The sequence below is a fragment of the Polypterus senegalus genome, chromosome 6, assembly GCF_016835505.1.
Source record: "Polypterus senegalus isolate Bchr_013 chromosome 6, ASM1683550v1, whole genome shotgun sequence".
Lineage (NCBI taxonomy): Eukaryota > Metazoa > Chordata > Cladistia > Polypteriformes > Polypteridae > Polypterus > Polypterus senegalus.
In genome coordinates this window covers 126,999,504-127,024,929 of record NC_053159.1, presented here as the reverse complement: position 1 = coordinate 127,024,929, position 25,426 = coordinate 126,999,504, and the positions used below count along the sequence as shown (strand labels likewise).

Below are 25,426 nucleotides of genomic sequence, written 5' to 3'. Positions count from 1 at the left end.
GGGGCAAAAATGCAATTTGGTGACCGTAAGTGTTCTCTGTAAAGGCTTATATTTTCAGAAGTGTCCCTTAATTTTGTAAAATTGCATGGCATGTTTTATGCCTTTATGACAGAATGAATAACCCCAAGAAACATACCTGTACGTGGATCCTGCTAAACATCTGAAGTAATCATCTAGTTTGTCCAATTTAGAGACAGGAAGATAGCAACTAGGGACATACAAAATAAAAAAACATATTGTTTAATTAACTTTTATTTCCGCATGTTATTAATTTATGTATTGAGATTATTATTTTTTTCTTAATCTTCAAACCTGCTATTCTATTTATTAGGGAGAAAAGACAGAACATACGCCATTAACCCATTCTACCACCCGCACACACACAGCTAGCCCTTCTTGTAAAATCCTAACCATATACTATAGTTGACACTTTTTTTTTTTCGTAATTGCAAACTTCCGCCTCTTTTCTGCAGACTAAATTAGGTCACCACTTTGCACTAAATAAAGGTTTCTTCTTCCACACTGTGGTCCTGAGTTGCTGCTCAGTTAAATTAAGACGTTTATTGCTCAGCAAAATACCACAGAGCTTCCTTGTGGTGGAGTCCTGCCATCTCCGCAGAGAGACCATTTCAAGCAAAATGCACTTGTTAGAGTGCTTGATGGCACAGGAATGGGAGGACACTTGTGACAGCTCCAGGGACTGAGGATGGACATTTCCTGTAAGTTAATTTCTGTGTATTTCTGTCATGAAGACGGCTGCTGTCGCTGGGTAGGAGACTTTTAAATGGGATGTTTTTTCAGCTGCCATTAAAAAGAGTCTTGTGTGTTTCTGACTTTCTCATGTTCTGTAAATGATAGGGAAGCATGTGAGACAGAAATTCTGAACCGCCATATAGGGGATTTTTGTGTTGTGTGGAAATTAGCGTTTGATGATTTAGTGATGATCAACTGGATTTGGCAGGAGAGACGACTTCAATGGTGTGATGAACAAAGATGAATGAGTGTGTTGGCTTACAGGTGAATATACGAGTATATATAGTGTGCTTAAACCTGTACAAACATTCTGTGCCCTTTACAAAAATAATCAGAAATTAGTTACTAATTTCTACTAATTAGTTACTAATTAGTTACTAATAAAGGAAAAGAAACAGACTGCTTAGACGTTTTACCCCCATAACCTGGTGGTTCTACAATTTAAGGTGAAACAAGTTGCCTTAAAATGGTGGTGCTGTGATTATCACATTCATTTGACAGATCCACTCTCATGGTGCGCTAATATTGTAGAGTTTGCCGCATGTCCTACTGACTTTGCGTGTTTTTCTCCGGTTACTCATCACGAAGCATGTATTAGCTGGCCCTGAATGAGTCTGGGTATGTGCATGAGTGGGCTACAGCAGGCAGCCATAATATTAAATTTGCTTTATGGCACTATAAAATAATCTGGTTTGTCTCTGGGCTTTGTGAGGCTTCCTGGCTATGTTATCAATTTTAACAAAAGTACAAAAATGAAGACTCAGCAGTTGTTTAGGAATATGCAGATGGTGTTTTACAGGAAGATGAGATTAAGTACAAGTTTTAGTCCAAAATTGAAATAGCAAATATTCCACCTCACTTCTCTTCAAGTAAAGTCTGTCACATTTGTCAGACTAGTTGAAAAAACAGATGGGCACTACGAGTGAAAATGAACCTTCCTTGAGCAAGGGTGTGAATCAAAATACACAACTCAACCTCAAGAATGAGAAGGTCATTGACTGTGAGTGGCCCAGCCTGTTTGTACTCTAGTGGCCTTGAGAGTTTGCACCCTTGGAAGAATGTCCAGGAAATGTGGCAAAGCAGGACCATCCGGGTGGTGGTAGTATGATGGTGCAGGTTGTGGGATGGTCTTGCATAAACGGAGCAATTAAATGCTTTATTTCTGTTCTGGATAAAGGCAAAGCCATCTGGTGAGTGTGCCAGAGCCAATCAATGGAGTGAAGTCAGTCATATTTTGGTTCAGAGCTTCATATTTTTTAATAAAGAGGACAGAGGGAATAAATGAACACGGTAATACTTGTGCTGTATTTGACTTGAGGTGTCCTTTCACTGCAGTTTGTTAAGACTGAAAGGTGAGAAGGACAGCAATAAAGATTAATCTACTAAAATACATACAGTATATCCTTAATGAAATGCTAACGTCCCATCTGCTATCTATACTGCCTCTCTATAAACTTCTCTGCTCTCAGAATTTGTTCTTTTTGTGTATGATTGAACTCCATAATTCCTGTAACTCCTTGTTAGGTGGGAACCAAGAACTCTCCCTCTTTGTATTTCTGAATTTAGTGTAGTTTCACAACTAGATGTTTTGGTCACACATTAATAAACCGAATGGTTTATTGAATAATTGAACCTATAGACCACAGAAAGCATCTAAAGTAGGGCCACTGAGGGAGATTGGAGTTCACGGACATTGCTGCAGGTCTCCATATTACTACAGGAGACAGCACCAGTCATTGTAATCAATAATGTTATAAAGATGAGGGCAGATGATTCATTCAACAGTGATTTAAAATTGCGACAAATCACAATGCTGTATGGGCATCCAAACCTAAAATTCTAACTGCCTCATTATGGACTGAAATACATGTGTTCCATCAAGAGACAGTCACGCTGTTCCCATTTGCTTTCTTTCTACCGTAATCTGGACGGTGACTTGGTTAGCGCTAAACAAATTGCCCTTCATTCTGTTTTACCGGTGTATGGTAGCATTGGCTTTTTCAGTTGTGTAAAGGTTTGCTTTTATTAAAAACTGTAGTGTCATCAGCTCATTTCAGAGTTACTATCACGTGTGCTCAGTCTAATGAAATTCATATCTGCATATTTGACCAACACGCCGCAGGACACCACTGTCCTTGTCCAGTGATACAAATTTCATACTGTTGTTTATATATAATATCCTTCCATGTATTTTCTGAGCCTGCTTATAATAAAACATCACAAAATAATAGGTAGCAGAGAACAAAGCAGTCAAGTTTCCTTTCACATACAATTTTGTGAAACTGACGATGAACTTTGTTTCACCAAGCTCACTACAAAGGGTGTTTTAGAGTTTTAAACATTTTTTAGAACATCGCTCCTTAACAGCTTGGCAACTCCATACGCCACTTTTGCACCAATATATTTCTCAGAAGAGGGCCTAGATGAAAATAAATGGGGAAAAAACTGTATTGTAGGAAATTCTACATGGCTAAACACAACTCACGAAGAGACAAAAAGTTGTACAAGCTGTAATCCAGCGAGGGAATAAAATTGCCATTCAAGTTAAATGAAAAGAAAATGCTGTATCTGTGTTATGATTTGTATTATTCATTCTTTTTTTTTTATCCTTTGACCTAAACAAGGTGGGGTTAAAAATCAGGGATTCTGATTTGGAAGTGCTCGTAATTTATTAGTATTTTGTTGCCAAGCCATTTTCTTTTTTCTGTTGTCATTTAGTGGATCCCATCGTCATGACGTGGGTCTCAGTTGCCAGGAGTGTGGCCTCAAAAATTGGGAAATGAAAGGGTCAATTACATGAAGAGTTTAAAGGTTGTCTCTCTGAGTTTGTGAATAACATTTTTTTTCCCCGATTGCTTCAAGTCTTTTTGATTTCCCAGTTCACAAAGTTCTGCTCGTCGTTGACTTCATTTTGGATTTTGTTTTGGGTTCAAAGAAACGTTGGTTTGATATTAATAAAGTATCTATCTATCTATCTATCTATCTGGTTTTGATTGTGGCTAGTTTTTTTTTTTGGCTTCACATATCTCCCACTCATTTCATCCCTCATACTATCCCTGTTGCATCAGTCAGATCTGTGGTCTTAGATGAGATCTCGTTTTGGCCAGTATGAAACTCTTTGTGCACTGATAACAGCATCCCCTCACTAGCAACATTGCAATCCTGCTGCCTGATGGGAACTGTAGTCCCCACATCAGCACTGGATTTTGGGTTGCCCTCCAATCACAACTTCTCTCCTGATACAACCAACAAGCTGTGGTTTAAGTTAGAGCAGCAGCAACGCACATGAAAATTTTGTGAAAACTGGTTCAGCCACTTTTGCCTGATTGGCGAACAAAAAAAAAAAAAAAACAGCTTATGATTGTTTGTTTATTTATATATGTACTGTATATACACTCACTGGCTGCTTTATTAGGTACACGTTGCTAGTACAGAGTTGGACCTCCTTTTGCCTTCAGAACTGGTGAAAATATTTGTGACGTAGATTCAGCAAGGTCCTGGAGACATTCTTGTGGGATTTTGGTCCATACCAACGTGATAACATCACGCAGTTGCTGCAGATTTTTCTGCTTCACATCCATGATGCAAATCTCCCATTCCTCCACATCCCAAAGGTGCTTGATTAAATTGAGATCTGGTGACTGTGGAGGCCATTTGAGTACAGTGAACTCATTGGCATGTTCAATAACCCAGTTTGAGATGATGTGAGCTTTGTGACATAGCATGTTATCCTGTTGGAAGTAGCCATCATAAGATGGGTACACTGTGGTCATAAAGGGATGGACATGGTCAGCGACAATACTCAAATAAACTGTGGCATTTACACAATGCTCAGTTGGGACTAAGGAGCCCAACGTGTGCCAAGAAAATATCCCCCACACAATTATACCAACACAATCAGCTTGAACTGTTGATATAAGGGAGGATGGATCCATTCTGTCTTGTTGTTCACACCAAATTCTGATCCTACCACCTGAATGTCGCAGCAGAAATAGAGACTCATCAGGCCAGGCAACATCTTTCCAATCTTCTGTTATCCAGTTTTGGTGAGCCCATGTGATATGTCACATCAGCTGGCTGTTCTTAGCTGATATGAGTGGCTCCCGGTGTGGTCCCCTGCTGCAATAGTCCGTCTGCTTCAAGGTTCAATGTGTTATGTATTAATAATTATTTTCTACATACCTTAGTTGTAATGGCTTGTTATTTCAGTTACTGTTGCCTTTCTATCAGCTCAAACCAGTCTGGCGATTCTCCTCTGACCTCTGGCATCAACATATATATATACTAGCAAAATACCCGCGATTCGCAGCGGAGAAGTCGTGTGTTAAAGAAGTTATGAAAAAGAAAAGGAAACATTTTAAAAATAACATAACATGATTGTCAAAGTAATTGTTTTGTCACTGTTATGAGTGTTGCTGTCATCAAGGATTTGATTATCATAATTTGTTTCAATCAGGTTCGTATTTGGAGGATGTGTTGTGTTCAAGTTACATTCCGTGTTTGTCAACCGTTGTAAAGATAACAGGTTTCATTCATCGAAGTGTTCACTACCCAAATCAGTACTCATGAATGTAAGATGTTTAACAGGCATTCCCGGTATTAAGTTGTGAATATGCCTGCGAATATTTAGCGGCAGCGTGTCTATGAACTTAATTTAACCTTAAGCTTTACACCTTGCTTTCCTATTGATATGTCTACAAAGGCTTGTTCAGATTCAGAGGGTTGTTCCTCTCTTACTGCATCAATAAGCAGCTCGTCTTCCTCTTTATCTGAGACATCACACACTGCATGCACGGGTTTACCTTTCCCAGTCCTACAAACTTTAGCGAAGTGGTTCAATTTACCACATTTTTTACACTGTCTTCCTTTAGCTGGACATTGACTTTTTCCACCGTGTGCTTTGTTTCCGCAGTAGCTGCACTTATGAATATGCTCGTATGCGTCACTCGCTTCATATTCTTTTGCTGCTATCTCAATTGCGTAATGCGTTTTTTGTTCAGCGCTCTTTGAAGCTCTTACCTGTTGTCTGCGTATTGCGTTCACAGTCAGTTCACGTGAGCCGCTCGGAGTACATGCATTGAAGGTTCTCGGCTGTGCTTGTGTTATCTCGTGCGATCTCGCAATGTGCACGGCTTTATTTAATGTTAGCTCAGACCCGGCACTTAAAAGTTTCTCACACTTTTGCTGAGTTTGTGCCAAACACTAGTCTATCTCTGACCATCTCATCTTCGTTTGCATAAGCACAGTCCTTCACCAGCAATTTTAACTCTGTTACAAAGTGATGAAAAGTCTTGTTTATACCCAACGTCTTCTCATTAAACTTGTATCTCGCGAATATCGTATTCATCTTAGGCATGACATATATATATATATATATATATATATATATATATATATATAGTATATATATATATATATATACAGTATATATATATATATATATATATATATATATATATATATATATATATATATACATACAGTATATATATATATTCAATGCATTCGTAGTCTGAATCACAATCCGATTGTATGGGTGGCTACCTACCAGGTAACACTTGTGGTTGGTCAGCAAGTCGGCTAAAGTCTGCCGCGGTGCCCTCTTTCAGTTGCGAGAAGCAGATCATAGAATGGTTGAAATAGTTTTTACTGTCAAATAATGCAAAGAGTACGTGACATGTGTTTCACCCTAATTCTGGACTCATCAGGCGTACACACTCACTGCACTCCCTCTCGGGCACCGTGAAAGAGGGCACCGTGGCGGACGTTAGCTGACTTGCTGACCAATCACGAGCGTTACCTGGTAGGTAACCACCCACACAATCAGGTTGTGATTCAGACTACGAATGCATTGAATGTAATTACCCCGATCTACAGACTGTCAAATAAATGAACCACACATGCAACGTGAGAGACTTCGCTGCTGACGGCCAAGGTTCGATTCCCGGGAGGGAGTGCAGTGAGTGTGTACACCTGATGAGCCCAGAATTAGGGCGAAACACGTGTTGCGTACTCTTTGCATTATTTGACAGTAAAACTATTTCAACCATATATATATATATATATATATATATATATATATATATATATATATATATATATATATATATATATATATATATATATATATATAATATTTACATATATATATATACATACATTTACATACATATATACATACATTTACATATATATGTGTGTGTATGTATGTATGTATGTATATATGTGTATATTTATATGTATATATGTGTATGTGTGTGTTTGTGTACTGTATATATAAAAATACTGTAATGGATGGCATGCATGTGTTGCCGTCCCTTTCAGGATGGGTTCCAATACCAAACCTAGCCAGGAGGCCATGGCAGTTAGGGAGCACCTAGAAGGGCAAGATATTACTTGCTCATGTACAAAGAATGATAAAAAAAAAAATCAGAAAATACAGGTGGGCACTTTGCTGTCTCGGAGTGATGGACCAAAGACCTTCAACTAGTGTGAGGCTTGTGTGATGCTTGGGGGAAGCAAACTATTAGGACTGCATGCCCTCCCGATATGCTATATGGCAGCATCCTTGGGCTAGGGCCACATGAACATCTGCAAGGTACGCTGGGAAATGCAGTCCTGTAGGGCAGCTTTGTCAGGTTCTGTGGGTGCTGACAGGATTTTCTGCAGGCATTCATTATCCTTCTTTTATAGGACTTTCATTAAACCGGAAGTACTTCCATCAGAATATGCCCTAGCACTAGAAGTACTCCTGGGTCCAACATAAAAGAAGCCTCACAGCCTCATCCAGGCAAGTTGGGTGTGGTGGACGGACAAACTCACCTGGGAGGAAAGGAGAAGAAGCAAGTGAGCAAGCAAGCAAGAGAGAAAAGAATCTGAATTGGTGATTGAGATTATTAAAGAAGCCTTTTGCAAGGTAATTTATCATAATAAACCTTGATTTTGCACCTGGAACTTCTCTATGGGGTTAGGGGAGCTGCAGTAGTGGGCACAAGTGGCATAGTGGGCAGGATTTTCTGGCAGGAAGCTCCATTTAAAAATGCTTTTCTTATGGCCAAAAACACTTCAGACCCACCATACATGGGGCACCCTAAACATGACTGTTACCTTTAAAACCATTGGGAAGAGAACACCTAAGAAAGATGGCAACACTTCAAGCAACCAAGGTGCCCACCTGTATTTTGGCATTGTTTATCGGTTTTTGGGGACGGGCACAGAACCTTTTCCCCTTCTTTGTGCCCTGTCACTGACATGGCCTAAATAAGGTAATTGGTTTCAAGCTGCATTTTAAAAAGTGTGGAAGATGTTTTACTCAAACTATTATTGTTTTAATACTTGTTTCAGGCCCAGTCCACTTCGAGAGTGCTCTGTAAATCTTTAATCACATTTTACCCCAGCGTATTGCACCAACAGAGGCATCATACAAGGAACCTCATGTGACTAACATTAAGTGCAAAAACCACCAGAACACATGGTATATCATCCATGATCTGGCCCCATAAATGAACCATTCTCACCTTAAATAAATGCTGAATATTCCATTCATTCATTTTGAGGAATTATTTATTGTAAAATAGAGTGATGGGTAAGTACATGCACACAAACATCTTAGATTTGCCAATTTATATCACCCTCAAGCAGCCATGGGGGGAATGTGCAGACCGTTTGATCAAGCTCAACCCCTAAAGCTGTGAAAAGGAAACTCACACTGCTGAGACACTGCAATTTCTTAGTGTAATGACTGCCATGCACACTCCTGTTAAGCCCACAATTCCTGACTTCAGATAAATGGCACCTGATATTCAGTTTTAGAGGTTATGGAAGAAGCCCATCTGCTGTGTTTTTCTCATATATTTAAATTCCCTTAGAGTCATCAGTGGAGTGGAGTGGCGCAAAGTAAGTTTTGAGGACTGATGTTTACACAAGACAGAATCTACTGAGCTTTTCTTATTGCTATTTCTATATTTGACATCAAAGTAGTGAAAGCCACAAAGTAGCTCATTTTGCTGATACTTGTAATCAAGGGCTGTCAGTCACTTTGCTGCTGCATACATCGAAAGACCTTGACGTTCCACATTGCGATACCAGAACATCATCTCTGAATAAACGCATTGAGAAGCTCAGAATCTTCATTGTCCTTCTAAAAGGTATGTTGAGGAACTTAGTGTCAATGTTCACGACTATTGTGTCTCAGTGTTTGACTGACATATTGCACCATTTAGTGAGCCAAATGGGGATGGCATGGTGGCACAGTGCATTGTCTCACACTGAGCCCTGATTCAATGACTGTAAATAAGTAAGTGTGCGCTTCGATGGACTAATGTCACATCCTTGTGCTCAATGCTACTCGGATAGGCTTCATTCCCTACAACCCTGAACTGGATTACACCGGTTCAGTAATGGACTGAAATGACTCCTTAGGCCAGTGGCGCCTTACACAACCTCTAATCGGAGGAAATGTCAAACTTGATGACTGCAGTTGCTGATCTCGTCGCCTGAGTATGTCCGATTACATGATTAGAAATGAACAGGGTATGTCAAGTTAGACAACTGTGTGGTATCACAAGCTCCACACATCGTGACAGCTAATAACGGGCTGCCCAACAGAGCCATGGCTGTACAAATACTTTACAGATGTGACGACTTCAGCCCCAATCTGTGCACCCTTTTTTTTTTAATTCTATCGTGGTGCATAAAATTCAAGATGTCAGAAAGATGAGATTCTCTTCTGTTTACGAGATTCTTATTCCTCATAGTCGCATTATATGTATCGTTAAACTGGGTGAGGGCTCACTAGTTGTCAGTTCTTGCATACACAGCGGCCTCACCTACGACATATGACTAACTCAAATCGCCTGCCTGGACTGAGTCACTGGATATGTCAGGCTGCACCACTGGAAACTGTGACTTGCTAAGATTATATGAATAAAACCTGCAAATGGCTTCTTGGCTGCACTCCGCCACTTAAAGACATGAGAGAATGAGCCCAAATGAAAGATGTCCTTCACTTTAAAACCTTTCTTGTCTGTAAAATTGTTTAAAAAGCGCTTTACTCTTGACACATTGTGACTGGTAAGCTCGCCGCGGCTTAACTGTCCAAATCAGCTCGATCATGTTTAAAATAATAATCTTCCCCTTTTCCCATGCAGTGTTCATAGCTGACATTTTTTGTTTCACCTGTCAGACTTGTGCAGCATTTTAATAAAGCAAACAGCTAGCATTTCAAAGAAACTGAGCACACACGTGTGACAATCAGTATTGCAGAATCCGTCAGCGTACTGTGGAAATTCTGAGTTTGAAATGGTGGCCATGCTTTTTTATCCATTATATAGAATTAGCATGAAAGTTAACACAATTAAGTATACTACCCAAATAGAAAATGTAAAGCATAAATTAATCTTTTATTACAGAAGAACCAATCTATAAACTGAAAAAGGTAAAATTCTGTTACTCATACAGTAAATATACATAGAACCATATACGTTTTATTTTTTATTAAAAAAGAAACCAATTTTACATAAGAAAAAAGTAATATATACAAAAACTGAAGAAAAAAACAATTGGTAACTAATAATACATTGCAATAGGAAACACAAGAAACATTAATGTATATTTAAATGAGATTCCAATGCATCAATTTCCACAAAGAGTGCAAAAGTTGAAAAGTGAAATGGTTGAAAGATTGCAAGTGCCAATAAACATACCAAAGGACATGGAATAATAACCTTCAAAGAAAATTAATTTTAAAAAGTGAGGGAGGGGTAATAAAAATAAACAGGGTGTCTAAAATTGCAAGCCAAATGAATATAACAAATGAAAAACAGTGGGAGCCCAATGAGTGGACCAGTGAAGGCCTGGAAGATCGTGTGGCACTGAGCAATTACTGGGAGTCGTTTCATTGGACTCCTGACCCTTAAATGTGATACAATGTGTTGGCCGACATGTTTCAAGGAAAGATCTCTTCTTCAGGGCACAGCATACTAAGTTTTAAATAATTGTATGAGGCCAGGCACTCTCACAGTTGATCCAACTTTCTAGCAATAATCAGAAACGGGAGCTGACAGAAGGAATTTGAAACAAGCTGAGTCAGTCCCTGCACAGCACAAGGCAGTCGACAAATGTCTGAATGGAAATCAAGACTTTTTTTTATATAAACTTAAATGTTATGATATGTTTCTATACTTGTATATATTTACTGCATGACTAGTGTAATTATATACTGTGTTATTCTGTTTATAGATTGGTTCTTCTGCACTAAAAGATTGATTTATGCTTTACACTTTCTGTTCGTTTGGTATACTTAATTGTGTCTTTTCTACATAATCTTTCCTACTTTTTGTTTATTGTGGTATAACGATCGGTAAGCTGGTTATTTTGTATTTTTGATGAATTTCATGGTAGTTTTATTTCATGTTATTTTTTTATGCCATAAAATAAATACTAAATCTTTAAATGGCACAGGAACTGACTCCTAAAAACTGACGTGAGTTTTAGAACGTTATTAGCTTACCACTGCTTGTAATTAGATGACAAGGTTAACTTAATTAAGGGAAGGAAATGAAAAAGAGAAAAATAAAATAATGGTATGAAACTTTGTGCACAGGTTCATAATAGCTAGTCTCATGTGAATGCCAGAATAAAAAAAAAGAGAGAGAAGTGAAAGAGACAGAAGTGTGCTGACAAGCCAGCTAGGAGCTCCCACAAAACCGTACAGCTGGCACAAGAAACAGAGCGTGCGTCAGCAAAGAAGGAAATGGAACCTGAGTGTCAGCAAGAAGAGGCCAGGGTTTTCAGATGAGAAGTGCACAGTGAAGAATCCCAAAAGTTTGGAAAAGGGGAACATGCTGCACTGGTAAGATGATTGCGTCATATAAAAGGATAAAAACAACAACATCAGTGATGCAGACGGTCTGTAGGGTGAGTGCGAATGTAAAGGAAGTTAGAAAGGGCTGTAGTCTGGTACGGCTTACTAAAGTTTTACAAGAAATCTTTCTACTTTTCAAAATTTGCTAGCAAAACTGCAACAGTTCTTCTGTTTTATTTTATGAATAACCTTGCTCTGTGTTTTAATTTCACCTTTGGGAACAAATAATTGTCTGTCCTATCTATCTGTCTGTCTGTCTGTCTGTCTATCTATCTGGCCCCAGCCACCCCATCAAACTTGTGTTAAAGTAAGCAGGTTCACAAGATGAATGAATAATGTGACGGTGTTGTTTTACTTTCATGTAAATGGACGTTTGGTCGTGGGGTCAAAATTTTGCTACTGAATGAAGTTCTGATTCTGATATACTATGATCTTTAAAATGCAGAGAAAAGTTGATTTTAGCATTGTGTTTGTAGAAACCTATATACGGTGATAACTTCCAAAACAATCGGGTGATCTTTTCTAAACCAGTTGTTAAAGGCTCCAGGCCTGTTGCTTTTGGTCCAGTCCTTACCTCATTATCCTTCAGAAACAGTCTGATGTACTGTATGTCCAATGACAACTACAGCAGAAAAAGTTTAATTTAAAGAAAGACTTTTGCCATCTGCTTCATTTAGTCTTGTGATCAGACCTATTGATTTTTAAAGTTCTTTCAGAAGTAGTTTTTGAGATACATTATTTATTTAAATATACAGGTACGCACACATGCAAGCACACACACTCCAAAAAATGAATAAGTGAAGATAGCTGACAGTTTGTTTGCCCTACCTTAGCACATGCTGGTTGATAAAAAGAAAGAAATGCACACTCATGAACACACACAGACACCACATACACATCTGTAAAGATCAACGTGCATAGAGGCAGTAAGCCCCCCTCAACCAGTCTGTGTGTCTGTGCAGCTTGGTTACTTCATGTGACTCAACGTTCTTATCTTCAAATTAAATATTACTGAAGTTATTCACTTGATTCAATTTCCTGTTCATTTGACTCTACATTTGTTTGTGTTCATAGTAAGTATTATATAAGTTATGTATATAATTGTATATTATTGCACAGTACAATTTGTTATACTGTAAAATCATCTGTTGAGTGATTTCCTGTGGTATTGCTAAATTGAAATTAAATGGAAGTTCTGTGTGGACTTTTCCATACTGATTTTTTACATATAGAAATTAAATTATGGTAAGTGATTGTGCGAGTTTCATATTCAAACTCGGGTTCTGCCACTTTGAATGCTTTCCTCTGTCACATGTTGACGCTAAAATGGAGGTGTGATGGCTTTAATGTCTAAGTTAATGATGCATATGGTAATGTTTTCTTTGTCATTTTAAGATTGCATTAAGCATAGGCAACTATAATATCCACATATTTGAATATATATTGTGCCATAATTCACAGATGTCTTCAGGTGCAGTCACACTAAATGCACACAGCATGGAAGATGGCATTGTTGGTAATGAAGCCAAGTGACCCAGCAGCAATGCCGTCTGCAGCTGGCATTCTGTATCTCCTCAAGCTAAAGCCTTTTCAAATATTTTACTAATATTCCTTAGCTTATAGTCTTATATATTTTTTGCATATATTTATTTCTAAGCATTTTGCTTACTGGTTTAAGTAGTCAACAATAGAGGAACAAGCTGACAACTGTAGTATTTGCTTTTTAGGAGTGAAATTACGAAAATGTCCAAACATTATAAATTGAAGACTTTGTTAGGCACCTCCACTACATGACAGGTATTTTCAGTTAAACTAATTAGAAGATGAACAAGTTAAACCTGAGATGACACAGTTGGCCATTGTTTAGTGCTTTTGCCTTGCGACTACAGAATTCCAGTCTGATTTTGTACTTTCTCACCTTGGCTTTGTCATTGTCCTCCTATATGGCAAAGATATACATGTTAGTTAAACTGGGGGGCTTTAGTTTGGCCCCGGTATAAAAGTGTGTGTGCATATACTCTGGGATGGGCAAGTGGTCCATCTGGCATTGGCTGTAGCCATACAGGACTCACTGGGCCAACATACAGTGGATTCACCAATAACTCTCTCTTTCTATATATTTATATATATAAACTCCATCCATCCATTTTCCAACCCACTGAATCCAAACACAGGGTCACAGGGGTCTGCTGGAGAATGACCCAGCATGTGGCACAAGGTAGGAACCACCACAGGACACACACAAACACACCCAGCACACACTAGGGCCAATTTAGAATCGCCAATCCACCTAACCTGCATGTCTTTGGACTGTGGGAGGAAACCCACGCAGACACAGGGAGAACATGCACACTCCATGCAGGGAGGACCCGGGAAGCGAACCCAGGTCTCCTAACTGCGAGGCAGCAGCGCTACCACTGCGCCACTGTGCCGCCCTTATTTTTATATATATTGTATATACAGTATATGTTGCGATCGCGGCTCTGGACCCTGAGGGTAACTTGTTTTTCTACAACAAACTAAATAAAATGTTGATGCCCTGGCAGTGGAAAATAGCTTTGGTTTTATATTTGATTTGATTACATTAATGTTTAAGTTGAGATTTACAAGAAATATTTTAATTGCTACTACGTAAAGGGAATACTGCTGTTAAAGAGCACCTTATTTGTTTAAAGTGTTTGCAAACTAATTACACGCAATACACTACTTTTGAGTTCATTATTGAATTTTGCACACAACAATGTGATTGTCTGTGATTAATCGTGTTTATAATTAAAATAGTTTTAATCCTTGCCCAGCTCTAATAAATATATATACTGTATATATATATATATATATATATATATATATATATATCTATACTAATAAAAGGCAAAGCCCTCACTCACTCACTCACTCACTCACTCATCACTAATTCTCCAACTTCCCGTGTAGGTAGAAGGCTGAAATTTGGCAGGCTCATTCCTTACAGCTTACTTACAAAAGTTGGACAGGTTTCATTTCGAAATTCTACGCCTAATGGTCATAACTGGAAGGTATTTTTCTCCATTATCTGTAATTGAGTTGAGCTGGAATGACGTGGGGGGGCGGAGTTTCGTCTGACATCATCACGCCTCCCACGTAATCACGTGAGCTGACTGTCAACGCAGTGCGTAGAAAACCAGGAAGACCTCCAAAAAGCGCTTAAGAAAACATGCATTATATAATTGAGAAGGCAGCTAAACAATAAGAAGCGAGCGAGTGACATATACTACCATATTCATGAGTGATGCTACCTAAAAGAAAGCAAGGTGTAAACCTAAACTTTAAATTAAGTTCATAGACAGGCTACGCTGGCGTTTCACATGCCCACAGGTAATGCGGGATACAAGTTTAATGAGAGGACGAGGATATAAACGAGAGTTTTGATCACTTTGTAACTAAGTTAAAATTGTAGGTGAAGGGGTGTGCTAATGCAAATTCCGAGAGACGGGTGGGGGAGTCACGTCATCATATCCCCTCCCATTCATCTAATTTCGCTCTGAGCTGAGCTCCGCGGCTAACGCCGTCTTCGAAGCAACTTTGTCAGACTGCCACCAAATACTCACAGAAAAATCCACAAGTTAATACACACGCTGTCTCTAGAGTTTCTACACACTGAATCCTCCAGGCACTACTTACAAAAGGTCACATTGACAATCGTGTTACGCTATTTTTAAAACTTTCCTTTTCTTAGCACAAGCACAGCTGAGAAGCTTCGATGCATGTGCTCCATAACGTGTTAAAAAATAATGCATTTAATCACACTTTGCATTACAAGCAGATTACATTGATCAGCGATCCCAATTCATTTTACCCTCGCACCACCTTAGTTTGAGAAGAAGTATGAAAAATATGAGGTTAACACAGAAAAACAGATCACCAATTCAAGCTTTATGAATAATCGATTCGCCATCAATAATTGTTTTGGTAAAGCCATCCTCCTTCCATTTTATAATTTTTCCGCCACTAGCCATGATTAAATGAACGGTAAAAAGTAAGAGCAAAGCGAGGTGACTTATTTAGGCAGGCATATATATGACAGCAACACTCATGACAATGTCAATCATGTTACGTTATTATTAAAATGTTTCCTTTTCTTTTCATTACTTCTTTAACACACTACTTCTCCGCTGCGAGGCGCGGGTATTTTGATATATATATATCATATAATATATGAATGACCTCCAAAGATCGCTGAGACTTTTGATATCATGAACGAGTCTGCAAAACTGTGGTCTCCTGCCCAGCAAAGTCGAGCAGCCAGCACGTGCATAGCTGTGCCGGCCTTTGAGACGCTGACTGCGCTTCTGCCTTAAGTCAAAGTGAGCACTTTTAATTTTTTTCATCCTCCCCTGCGCTATAGCCCAGACAAGTGCAAACACGGACCCCTTTTCTACACCACGGCAAAATAATATTAAGGCAATTCACACTTTCTTTGCACGATACGATTATCAGGTCCTCAGCTCGGATTATGAACACACGCATACGAGTGGAGGACTCACAGTGCCATCACAGCCGATTAATGGCAGGGACGGCTCACCAGTCTACACAAGACCCACCGCGACTGTCCCCAAAAGCCGATCATAACGCCAGCGAACACATCTCTCTATACTATATAAAATAAAAAGGCAACTTTCCTTTCTTTACACCTTTTTTCCTTTGATCCCAAACCAAAGCCTTTCTCGCTTAACACTGCAGAGGACACAAAACTAATTTTCTTTAAATGCCGGTAAGGCACATTACCAGAGGCACAAATTTGAACGCTCACATAAAAATGTAATTTCTATACCACAGCCGTCGTGTAGCGCCTTTCAAAAGGGATGTACTACCGAGAGATGATCCATATACATTTTAGCTGCTGTTAGTTACTTACCTGTTGTGTTACACAGTCTTTAAAATGTAGTTTACCCGCAACCACTCCAGTAGTGATCAATGTACCTGTACTTCTTAAAACGTTAATGTTTTACTGTTTAATAACTTATAGACTATATTTTATTATTTCTCACTTGCACTCAGTGACCAAAGCTATACACACACATATAGACACATACAAACATACACACAAGTATAAGTATGTGTATATATATGTATGTATGTGTATATATATATATATATATATCCATATATATATATATATATATATATATATATATATACATATATATATACACACACACATACATACGTACGTACGTATGTACGTACGTACATACATACATACATACACACATATATATAATTTGTGTGTGTGTATATATGATGTAGATAGGTATGTATATATATATATATATGTGTATATGTAGATATGTATATAGATATGTAGATATGAAGATATGTATGTGTATATATATGTGTGTATATATATATGTGTGTGTGTGTGTGTGTGTGTGTGTGTGTGTGTGTGTGTGTATATATATATATATGACAGCAGCAATCCAAGCTGTGAGAAAACAGTAAAAAGGAGGCGTGTCAGACGTCGTGGTACATTTTCTGATGCAGCTAGACGAAAAAAACTTTGTGACGCTGCGCCAAATACACAAAACAATTACTTTGACAATCATGTTACATTATTTTTAAAATGTTTCCTTTTCTTTTCATAACTTCTTTAACACACTACTTCTCCGCTGCCAAGCGGGTATATATATATATATAGATAGATAGATAGATATGAGAACAACACTCATATCAATGACAAAACAATTACATTAACAATCATGTTACGTTATTTTTAAAATTTTTCCTTTTCTTTTCATTGCTTCTTTAACATACTACTTCTCGCCTTAAGCTGGTATTTTGCTAGTAAATATATATATATATATATATATATATATATATATATATATATAATGTGTGTGTGTGTGTGCAGTGGGGGACATAAGTTTTTGATCTGCTGAATTTGTAAGTTCGCTCACTTTTTTTTAATGTTTTTAATGGAGAAAGACAGAATATCAACAAAAATTCTGAAAAAACGAATTACGTAAAAGTTATAAATTGATTTGCATGTCATTGAGTGAAATAAGTATTTGATCCCCTAAAACCCATGTGACACACAGATTTCAATCAATCATGATGTCAACTCGTTACGTGTATAAAGCAAACCTGTCCACAGAATCAATTTCTTCCATTCCATCCTCTCCACCACCATGGACAAGATCAATGAGCTGTCAAAGGACGTCAGGGATGAGATTGTAGACCTGCACAAAGCTGGAGTGGGCTACAAGACTATCAGCAAGAAGCTTGGTGAGAAGGTGACAACTGTTGGTGCGATTATTTGGAAATGAAAAAATTTAAATTGACCATCAACCGCCCTGCTGTCTCCCTGTACTTCTGTACAAGCTCAGCTGCCTTCTCTCCCTTTTATGTTTGTTTGTCTGGCTTTCCCAACACCGCCCAAATTGTGCCTCTAAGCTGGCATAGTGTGACTTCATGCCCTGCAGCCAACTGCTGTCTTTCCCAAGCAGCTTGCAGTGTGTTTTCTGTTAGCTCAGGCATGTCAGGTCACTTTAACAGTAAAGGTGACTTCAGGAGATGGAAGGATGGAACAGTTATTATATTCAATTATAGATCTGCCAGTTTGTCTCACTGAAAATGTAAAAAAAATAATTATTGTATCAAAGTTATGAAATATTATTTTAATAATTAGCATTGCTACATAGACCCTGTATGAGTAGGAGTGGACATGTGTGCAATAAGTTCCTTGTAATGGACTGGTGTCCTGTCCAGGGTTGGTGCCTGCCTTGCTCTCCATGAAGGGTGACTCCGAATTGAATAACCTGATATGGAAAAGGAGTGAATTTGTTTTAGTTCTCTAAGTTCCCTAAATTGTAAGTATTTGAGTTTATTTAAAAAATTTACTTTGAAAGATGCGGTACACCAGTTCCTATTTTAGTGTGAGTTTTACTACTATGAATATTGAAAGAATATATATATATATATATATATATATATATATATATATATATATATATATAATATGAAAGAATCATTTCATGATATATTCATTTTAATAATATTTTTTATGAATACTAAGGTAAATCGTTGTTTTCATACTACCCAACATTCTCAAACTCTCTTAATCCAAATAAATGTTGTGGGGGGCTACAGCCCATCCTGAACCCACCCTGCATCACAGAGGCCTGTCACGCACACATCCACGTGGGGTCAGCTTAGGATCACTGATTAACCGAATGCACAGACACTGCTTTGGGATGTAGAAGGAAAAGTGTGTAGAAAATGCCACGCTGACATGTCAAGAGTGTGCAGATGGCACAAAGACTACAACTTGCTTTGAGACATTCAGATTTAGGATTTTGGATGTGCGAGACCGCAGGGTGAAGCAGCACACCATCAGGCCATCACGTTTTATTGACGATTTAGGTTTTTTTTTCTCAAAAGTACTATTAAGAGAAATGTACAATTTAATTATAAAGCCCTGTGCTTTTTCACATACAAGCAGCTTATTTATTGTTATATGACTTATCAAAGAGTTCTGTTTCTTTCCCCATCAGAAAAGGTATTTCTGGCTGTCTTATTTTGCCCTCAAACACAATATACCCCACCTATCAAGCAGACAATTTCATTAAGAGAGAATCTTCCATTATCTTGTCCCCTTTTCGGCCATGTCTCTTTCTGTGGTTTTTCTCAGTTGTTTCCTTCTCTCTGACTCTTACAGCTACAGATTTGGTTTTATCAGTTGTTTCACATACAGGCGTTACTGAATTTTGCCCGTCTATGACTCATTTTTTCTGTATAAAGGATGTGGTCGTTGAGAAAAGGCTCTGCAGAAGACCATCTCTGACCCATGACTGATGTGGGTGACAATGCACTCACTGTACATGTGCAACGTGAGCACTCAAGTGCATCGAAATTTACTTGACTTTCCACTTTGATAAAGTGCAAAGAAGTGTTAATTACCTACTGTAATAAAAGATCAAACTGAGAGCTTATCTGTAGATAATTACCTGGACTGTTTGCCATCCATCACTCCAGTTCTAGGCCCCAGTTACTTTTACAAACTAATTTGCTCCTTGGACCCCTCAGTATTAAAACAGCCACTCTGGGAGCCTGAAGTCTCATATCGTGATCCTGACCTGGCAGCTTTCATTATAGGTTTTTCTTCAGTGTACATGGAAGGGTGAGAGAGTCTGCCATTGTGCTCAAGGCTCCTTGTTAACAGCCCGATTGGCCATTTGGCTTATGGAGATGATCCAGTATCTCAGGTTCAGTCTCTGCCACTGCAACCATGTCTAGGAGGACACGTGACTGAATTAGTGGAAGTGTCTCCTTAAGTGACTTCCTGAGCAGAGATATCTGACTTATCCAGCATCTTCTTGGATCTCAAAGACTTGTGTGTTGAAGAAATGTGTCACCCTAAAAAAGACTTTTTATATCCTACTTACACAATGTAGTTTATAGTGATAGAAAAGAAAAGATTTTAATCTCATGTTTACTTCCAGAACGGAGATAAAAAAGTTTCTGAACAGAACTGAATGTCTATGGTGAGCAATGGTGGACAACAACAAACAATATCATACACCTATAAAAAAAATCCTTATGTTACTCGAGTCACATAATCCACATCTTAAGTCATCCAGTCATATGCTCACAATGCCCCAAACATAAATATTCTACTTTAAAATTGTTGAGCTAGCTGTGTTGCCCATCTAACACAAGATGAAATCTAAGTAATTGACATTGACCTCATTTGTAGTGCATAATGCAATGCATATGTCTCTGTTATATTTGTTATGGGATTCATAAAAGCGTTGTTAATGTTTGTGATGTACCATCTGTTTTATCAGCACAAATGTCCGTGTTGTGCCATCTTTTAGAATGACAGAGACATAGCAATCGGACGAACACACAGACACAGACATCCATTTATTAAGGTGGTTAAATCACCTTCGGAAAATGGCCAAGTACATAAAAATGGAACACACCCAAACGCAAGCAAGCATTTTAAATTTTAGACCAATTAGCCTTCTGTCATTACATCAGCATTTATATCCACAACTCAAGTACTTCGGGATTATTTTGCAGCGGTCTGTGGAACTGCATAGGTGACTTGACCTTCTGCTTGTAGATATGCACAAGTCCAAGGCATGTTCTCTTCCCCATTATGTTCTCACTCACTTTTCTTTAACATTTACTCTTTAGTTGTACTCATCTGTTATAGAAAATTGTGTTCTTAAAATTGGTAATTTGCATGTATTAGAAAAGTATTGAGACATGAGACAAGTAGATATAATATTTCACTAAGCATTAAGATGTAAGAGTTAGAATTAAAAAGGCTTATGCTACATATATTTTTATTATTTTGCATAAGCCTGAAGTTGGAAATTCAGCTTAAGGGGGAGTTCCAGTTGAGAAGTCCGTCTAGGAACTCAGAAATTCTGACTTCCCACTTCAAATGGAACGCAACATAAAAACCACCTGGCTTAACCTGTTTCTATTGGTTAATCCTTTGCTGTCGATTACTTTTCCCTGGTTGGAAATACTCAGACACTTAAGTGCTCTTAAAAATGTTGATGTTGTTGAAGTCTTTAGCAGTTTAAGACTAACTCAGAGCCTTTACTCACAAAAAAATGCCTGTGAAAAATTCACATAGCCATGCATTAATGTTAAGTGTCAATGGCCAAAATTTCAACCTGACATTCTTCCTGGCATACTTTATAAAGTGTTTGACTCAGTTGATTGAGCTGCCCTATGGAACATCCGGAGGCTTTGTGGGATCCTCCCGAAGTTGCTAGATATCATGGCCGGCCCGTACACGGGTACTGTGAGTGCTGTGCAGAGTGGAGGCAGAACCTCTGTGTTTTTCCCAGTTGATTCTAGGGTTCGTCAGGGTGTGTTCTTGCTCCTACTCTGTTCAATTGCATGGATTGGGTGTTGGGCAGGGTCGTGGGGTCTAGAGGCTGATTGGGGTTCTTGAGAAACTGAGTGAGGAGTCTGATTGTCTGGGCTTGCAAGCATCCTGGATAAGAAACAAGATCCAGGCCTTTAATGACCTCTTGGGCAGAGCCATCAGCAGTGTGTCTGTCTGTGAAGACAATGTTTACCTCATTGAGAGGTTTTCTTACCTCAGCAGTGACTTTCACGTCTCTGGTGACTCTCTGGTGAGTCAGTATATGGGTTGAGAGATCATGGGGAGTCATTAGGTCACTAGAAAGGGATGTGTGGTGCTCCCAATATCTTTGCAAAAGGACAAAGGTCCAAGTCTTTAGAGTCCTGGTGTTTCCTGTTTTGCTATATGGTTGCGAGACATGGACGGCATCCTGAGACAAAGACTGGACTCCTTTAGTACTATGTCTCCTCAGAGAATCCATGAGTACCACTAGTTTGACTTTGTGTCAAATGAGCAGTTGCTCACTGAGTCCTGAATGAGACACATTACCTGCATTTTGAGGGAGTGTCAGTTATGGCACTACGGCCAGTTGGCGCAATTCCCTGAAGGTGATCCAGCTCGCTGAATCCTCATTGCTGAGGAACTTGAGTGGCTGAACTCGGCCAAGGGGATACCCATGTAACTCCTGGCTGCAGCAGATAGATGCTCATTTCCAGAGGGTGGGACTGGCTGGGGGGGTTGCCAACCAGAATCTTGAGCTGTTCTGTGGTGGGTGTGGCAACGTACTGTACCAGTGCATTCTCCCCAACCTGACCTGACCTGATACTTCCAGACGATCTTCTGTGCAGACAATGGGCTCAATTGATCTTCAGCTACCCAGAATCTCTTCATCAGCGTGAATAATTTGAGGATCAGTTTTCCATTTGAGCATTCCCAATATATTGTCAATTTGTCTTAAAACGGCATCACGCTGTGGCCGACAGGCAGCTCTTCAGATTGGCAGCACCCCGCCACAGAGCTAGATGCTTGACTGACAGTAAGCCTGTTAGAAGCAAACAAAGAGGGAACCCTTGTATTCCACAAGCTTTGAGATCATTCAAGATGATGGATAGAAACTTTCAAATAGAGAATGGGTTGTTACTGTTAAATTGGGGAGAAGGAAAGTGAGGGAGAGACAGAACGACTGGGAAAGGACAATCACAGCTACCACCGGCAGTGTTACATTAAGGAGGGGGACAGAGCGCAACCAGCAGCAGGTGTATCCCCTGGACTGTAACAGTGAGAACAGTGAAGTCGTTAGGCTTTTAATGTTCAGTCTGTTGTCATTTAATAAATGTACCCATTGCTTGGTACAGTTACAATATGTTAAATTGTGTTTATACATTTGTTCTGCAAAATTAAGTATCATAATGCTTACTGCTTCTGTGTTTTGCTGGTTTGAATGTGAGGAAAATACAAGTAGTGCTAAAAGATTTTTGGATAACCCAAGGTCCAGCCAGTTGGACAAAACCTTCATAAAAGAGCCATTCAGAAAAGTCGCTTTATGAAATAAAAAAGGGTCTTTACAAATAAGGCCATTGTAAAATAAACTCTGTAATAATAATAACATAATGATTTTGTATTTCATATTAGTTTGTTGTCTTTTCATAATAATTAGATGACTTTTATTTAATTAACTAGTGGGCTCTGCAACCACTGCTTGCGAATGGGGAAATGGATGTACAATTTAAACAGATTGTTATTTTCATGGGAATTGTTACATATGCATAATAGAACTAACTATTTTACATTACAGTGAGTAATTAACCATAGTAAAAAATAGTAAAACGTAATGAATTGAAAGAAAATTATGTTTCATGTTGCGTTAGAGGTATTCATTGCATTATACGTTTTCATTCTGTTTGGCTTTGAAATTAACACACAAATACTTTTTAAACTTACACTTTTGCTGTAAAACAATTTTTTTAATGAACTTTTTGTCAATACTGTATCGCAAATTTATTGTGACAACACAACGAATAACTGCCTGTTAGTGAATATCATTTCACTCTCTCTAATAAACTGACTTTTTCAAATGTTTGTCCCTGTGATTTGTTTATTGTCATAGCAAAAACTATTCTAATAGGGAACTGTAAAAGTTTTAATACGAATGTCATATTAAGATATCCTTTGGTGTCTAATTTTTTCCACAGAAGATGTACTACAGTAATTTTCTTGACGCCTGTTAAAATTTTACATGTCATGTAACCAATCAACAATTTTTTGTTATTTCGCTTGACTTCATCGTTTATCGGTGTTAGGATTGCCCGTGTACTCATTTCTTCTGTTGATAACCCTTCGGGATGAAATTCATCAATAAGATTTAGACATAATAAGTCTTTTTTTATTGGGAACTTAAAGTGAGGAAAACATAAAAATCTATAAGAACCGAGAATGCAGGGACTGTGCCTGACAAAAGCATTCACGCGAATGAGAGGTGAGAGGACCGTGGGCGTGGTTGGAAATGGTTGAGAGGAGGGCGGAAATTGAAAAAATCTCTTGGAAAAAGTCTCGTCTCAAGGTCTTCTTTTATAATAGAGAGACATGTTTTTTCATAACTGACATAATGTATTTTTCCATACGATAATTTATTTTATAACTACTATTTTATTTATTCCATTTTGGAAAAAAAACGCTATCCCATTGCGTACAAGTAAGGAGCCAGTCCTGAGTGGGATGCCAGCACTTTTATTTTATTCTCACCACATTTAGTGTGCATAGCCATGCTGTTCCTTCAGTGTTCTTTGTATGAGTGCTGCCCCTGCAGAAAGCAGCCATTTTCTAATATGCAGGACATGCCCCTTTGATTAGTACAAACTGATCAGGCATCATTAGCAGCTGTCTCTACTTGTGTAATGTAATAAATTAGGCAGCCTGAATAAATGTTGTGGATTAACCCAGCGTGTGTGACCAGAAAATAGGTAAATGAGTCTCCATTCACAGATGACCAGAATTAGGGAAACAGTTAACGGTGGTGATGGGTGAAGTACAAATGAAAACCTCCAGAATAATCCAAGTTCAGTGGCTGTGGCTTAGTGGTCAGTGACTCGGAGTGGCAAGATGTCTGGGCCAGCTAACCTTGTGTATTATGTTTGACTGCAGGAGATGCCTTGCAATCAAATGGAATGTATCTGTATGCAATTGAACCACCAACCAACCCCTGCATTCTCCAAGAAGACAGGCTGTCATCTTTTATGAGGGATCTTTCTTAATAGGATTCTTAAGAGTGGTGCTGTATAACTTCCTTTACAAACAAAGCAATGTTTCTCATTTGTTGTTTCTTTTCTCATTAGTCCCTTCCAAGCCGTGATAGATGTCACTGCACAACAAGACATTTTATAATACGACTACTACTCCTGCAACACTATCTAATGGCACAGGTAAGTTAACAAGACTCATCTGCCCCTGGCTGCTGGCCCACTTGCTGTGCTGAAGTGAAAATAAACTATACTTCATTTTGGCATCTGTGGACAGAGGACAAGCCATTTCACCTCAAAGAAAGTCCAGCATCAGCCAAGAATGACACCGTGTACAGTATTGGATGTTTATATAAATGTGAGCAGGATGTCGCCATGTTTCTCTGCAACTGGCAATGAACCTAAACAATTTGACAATACCCTACCCAATGCAGAACCTTATGTAGCCGCTATGTGACATTATTTCTGTCTGTCTCTACCCAAATATTGACCTGGGTGGGCGCACAATGTCAATCCTGTCTTCTCTCATTAGTCTGACTGCTAACTTAACTGTTTTCACTCTTCCAGAGAAACACAGCATGAATGGTCATTTTCAGTTATACCTATTTGGCGCTTTCGGGATTGCCACAGTCCTGGCAATAGCCCTGCTCTTCGTACTGTACTGTAAAAAGTAAGTACTTAAACTTTATCTTTCCTGTATTTATTGTA

At 38.6% G+C, this 25,426-nt stretch overlaps 1 protein-coding gene across 4 annotated transcripts in view; it reads left to right on the top strand.

Annotated features, from left to right (window-relative positions):
• The first annotated feature begins 522 nt into the window (after positions 1–522).
• Positions 523–25,426, top strand: part of si:ch211-167j9.5 (tyrosine kinase receptor Cad96Ca) — a 55,868-nt gene continuing 30,964 nt past the window's right edge. The window contains exons 1-4 of one of the 4 annotated variants that reach the window (XM_039757105.1): positions 7,476–7,669; positions 11,357–11,605; positions 24,815–24,901; positions 25,286–25,388. In XM_039757105.1, coding sequence (XP_039613039.1) covers positions 24,835–24,901; positions 25,286–25,388 — 170 coding nt within the window. In that variant the 5' untranslated portion in view covers positions 7,476–7,669; positions 11,357–11,605; positions 24,815–24,834. Of the gene's footprint in view, positions 720–7,475; positions 7,670–11,165; positions 11,606–24,814; positions 24,902–25,285; positions 25,389–25,426 lie in introns of those variants that run through there. The other 3 variants (XM_039757102.1, XM_039757103.1, XM_039757104.1) reach the window with 3 other exon arrangements.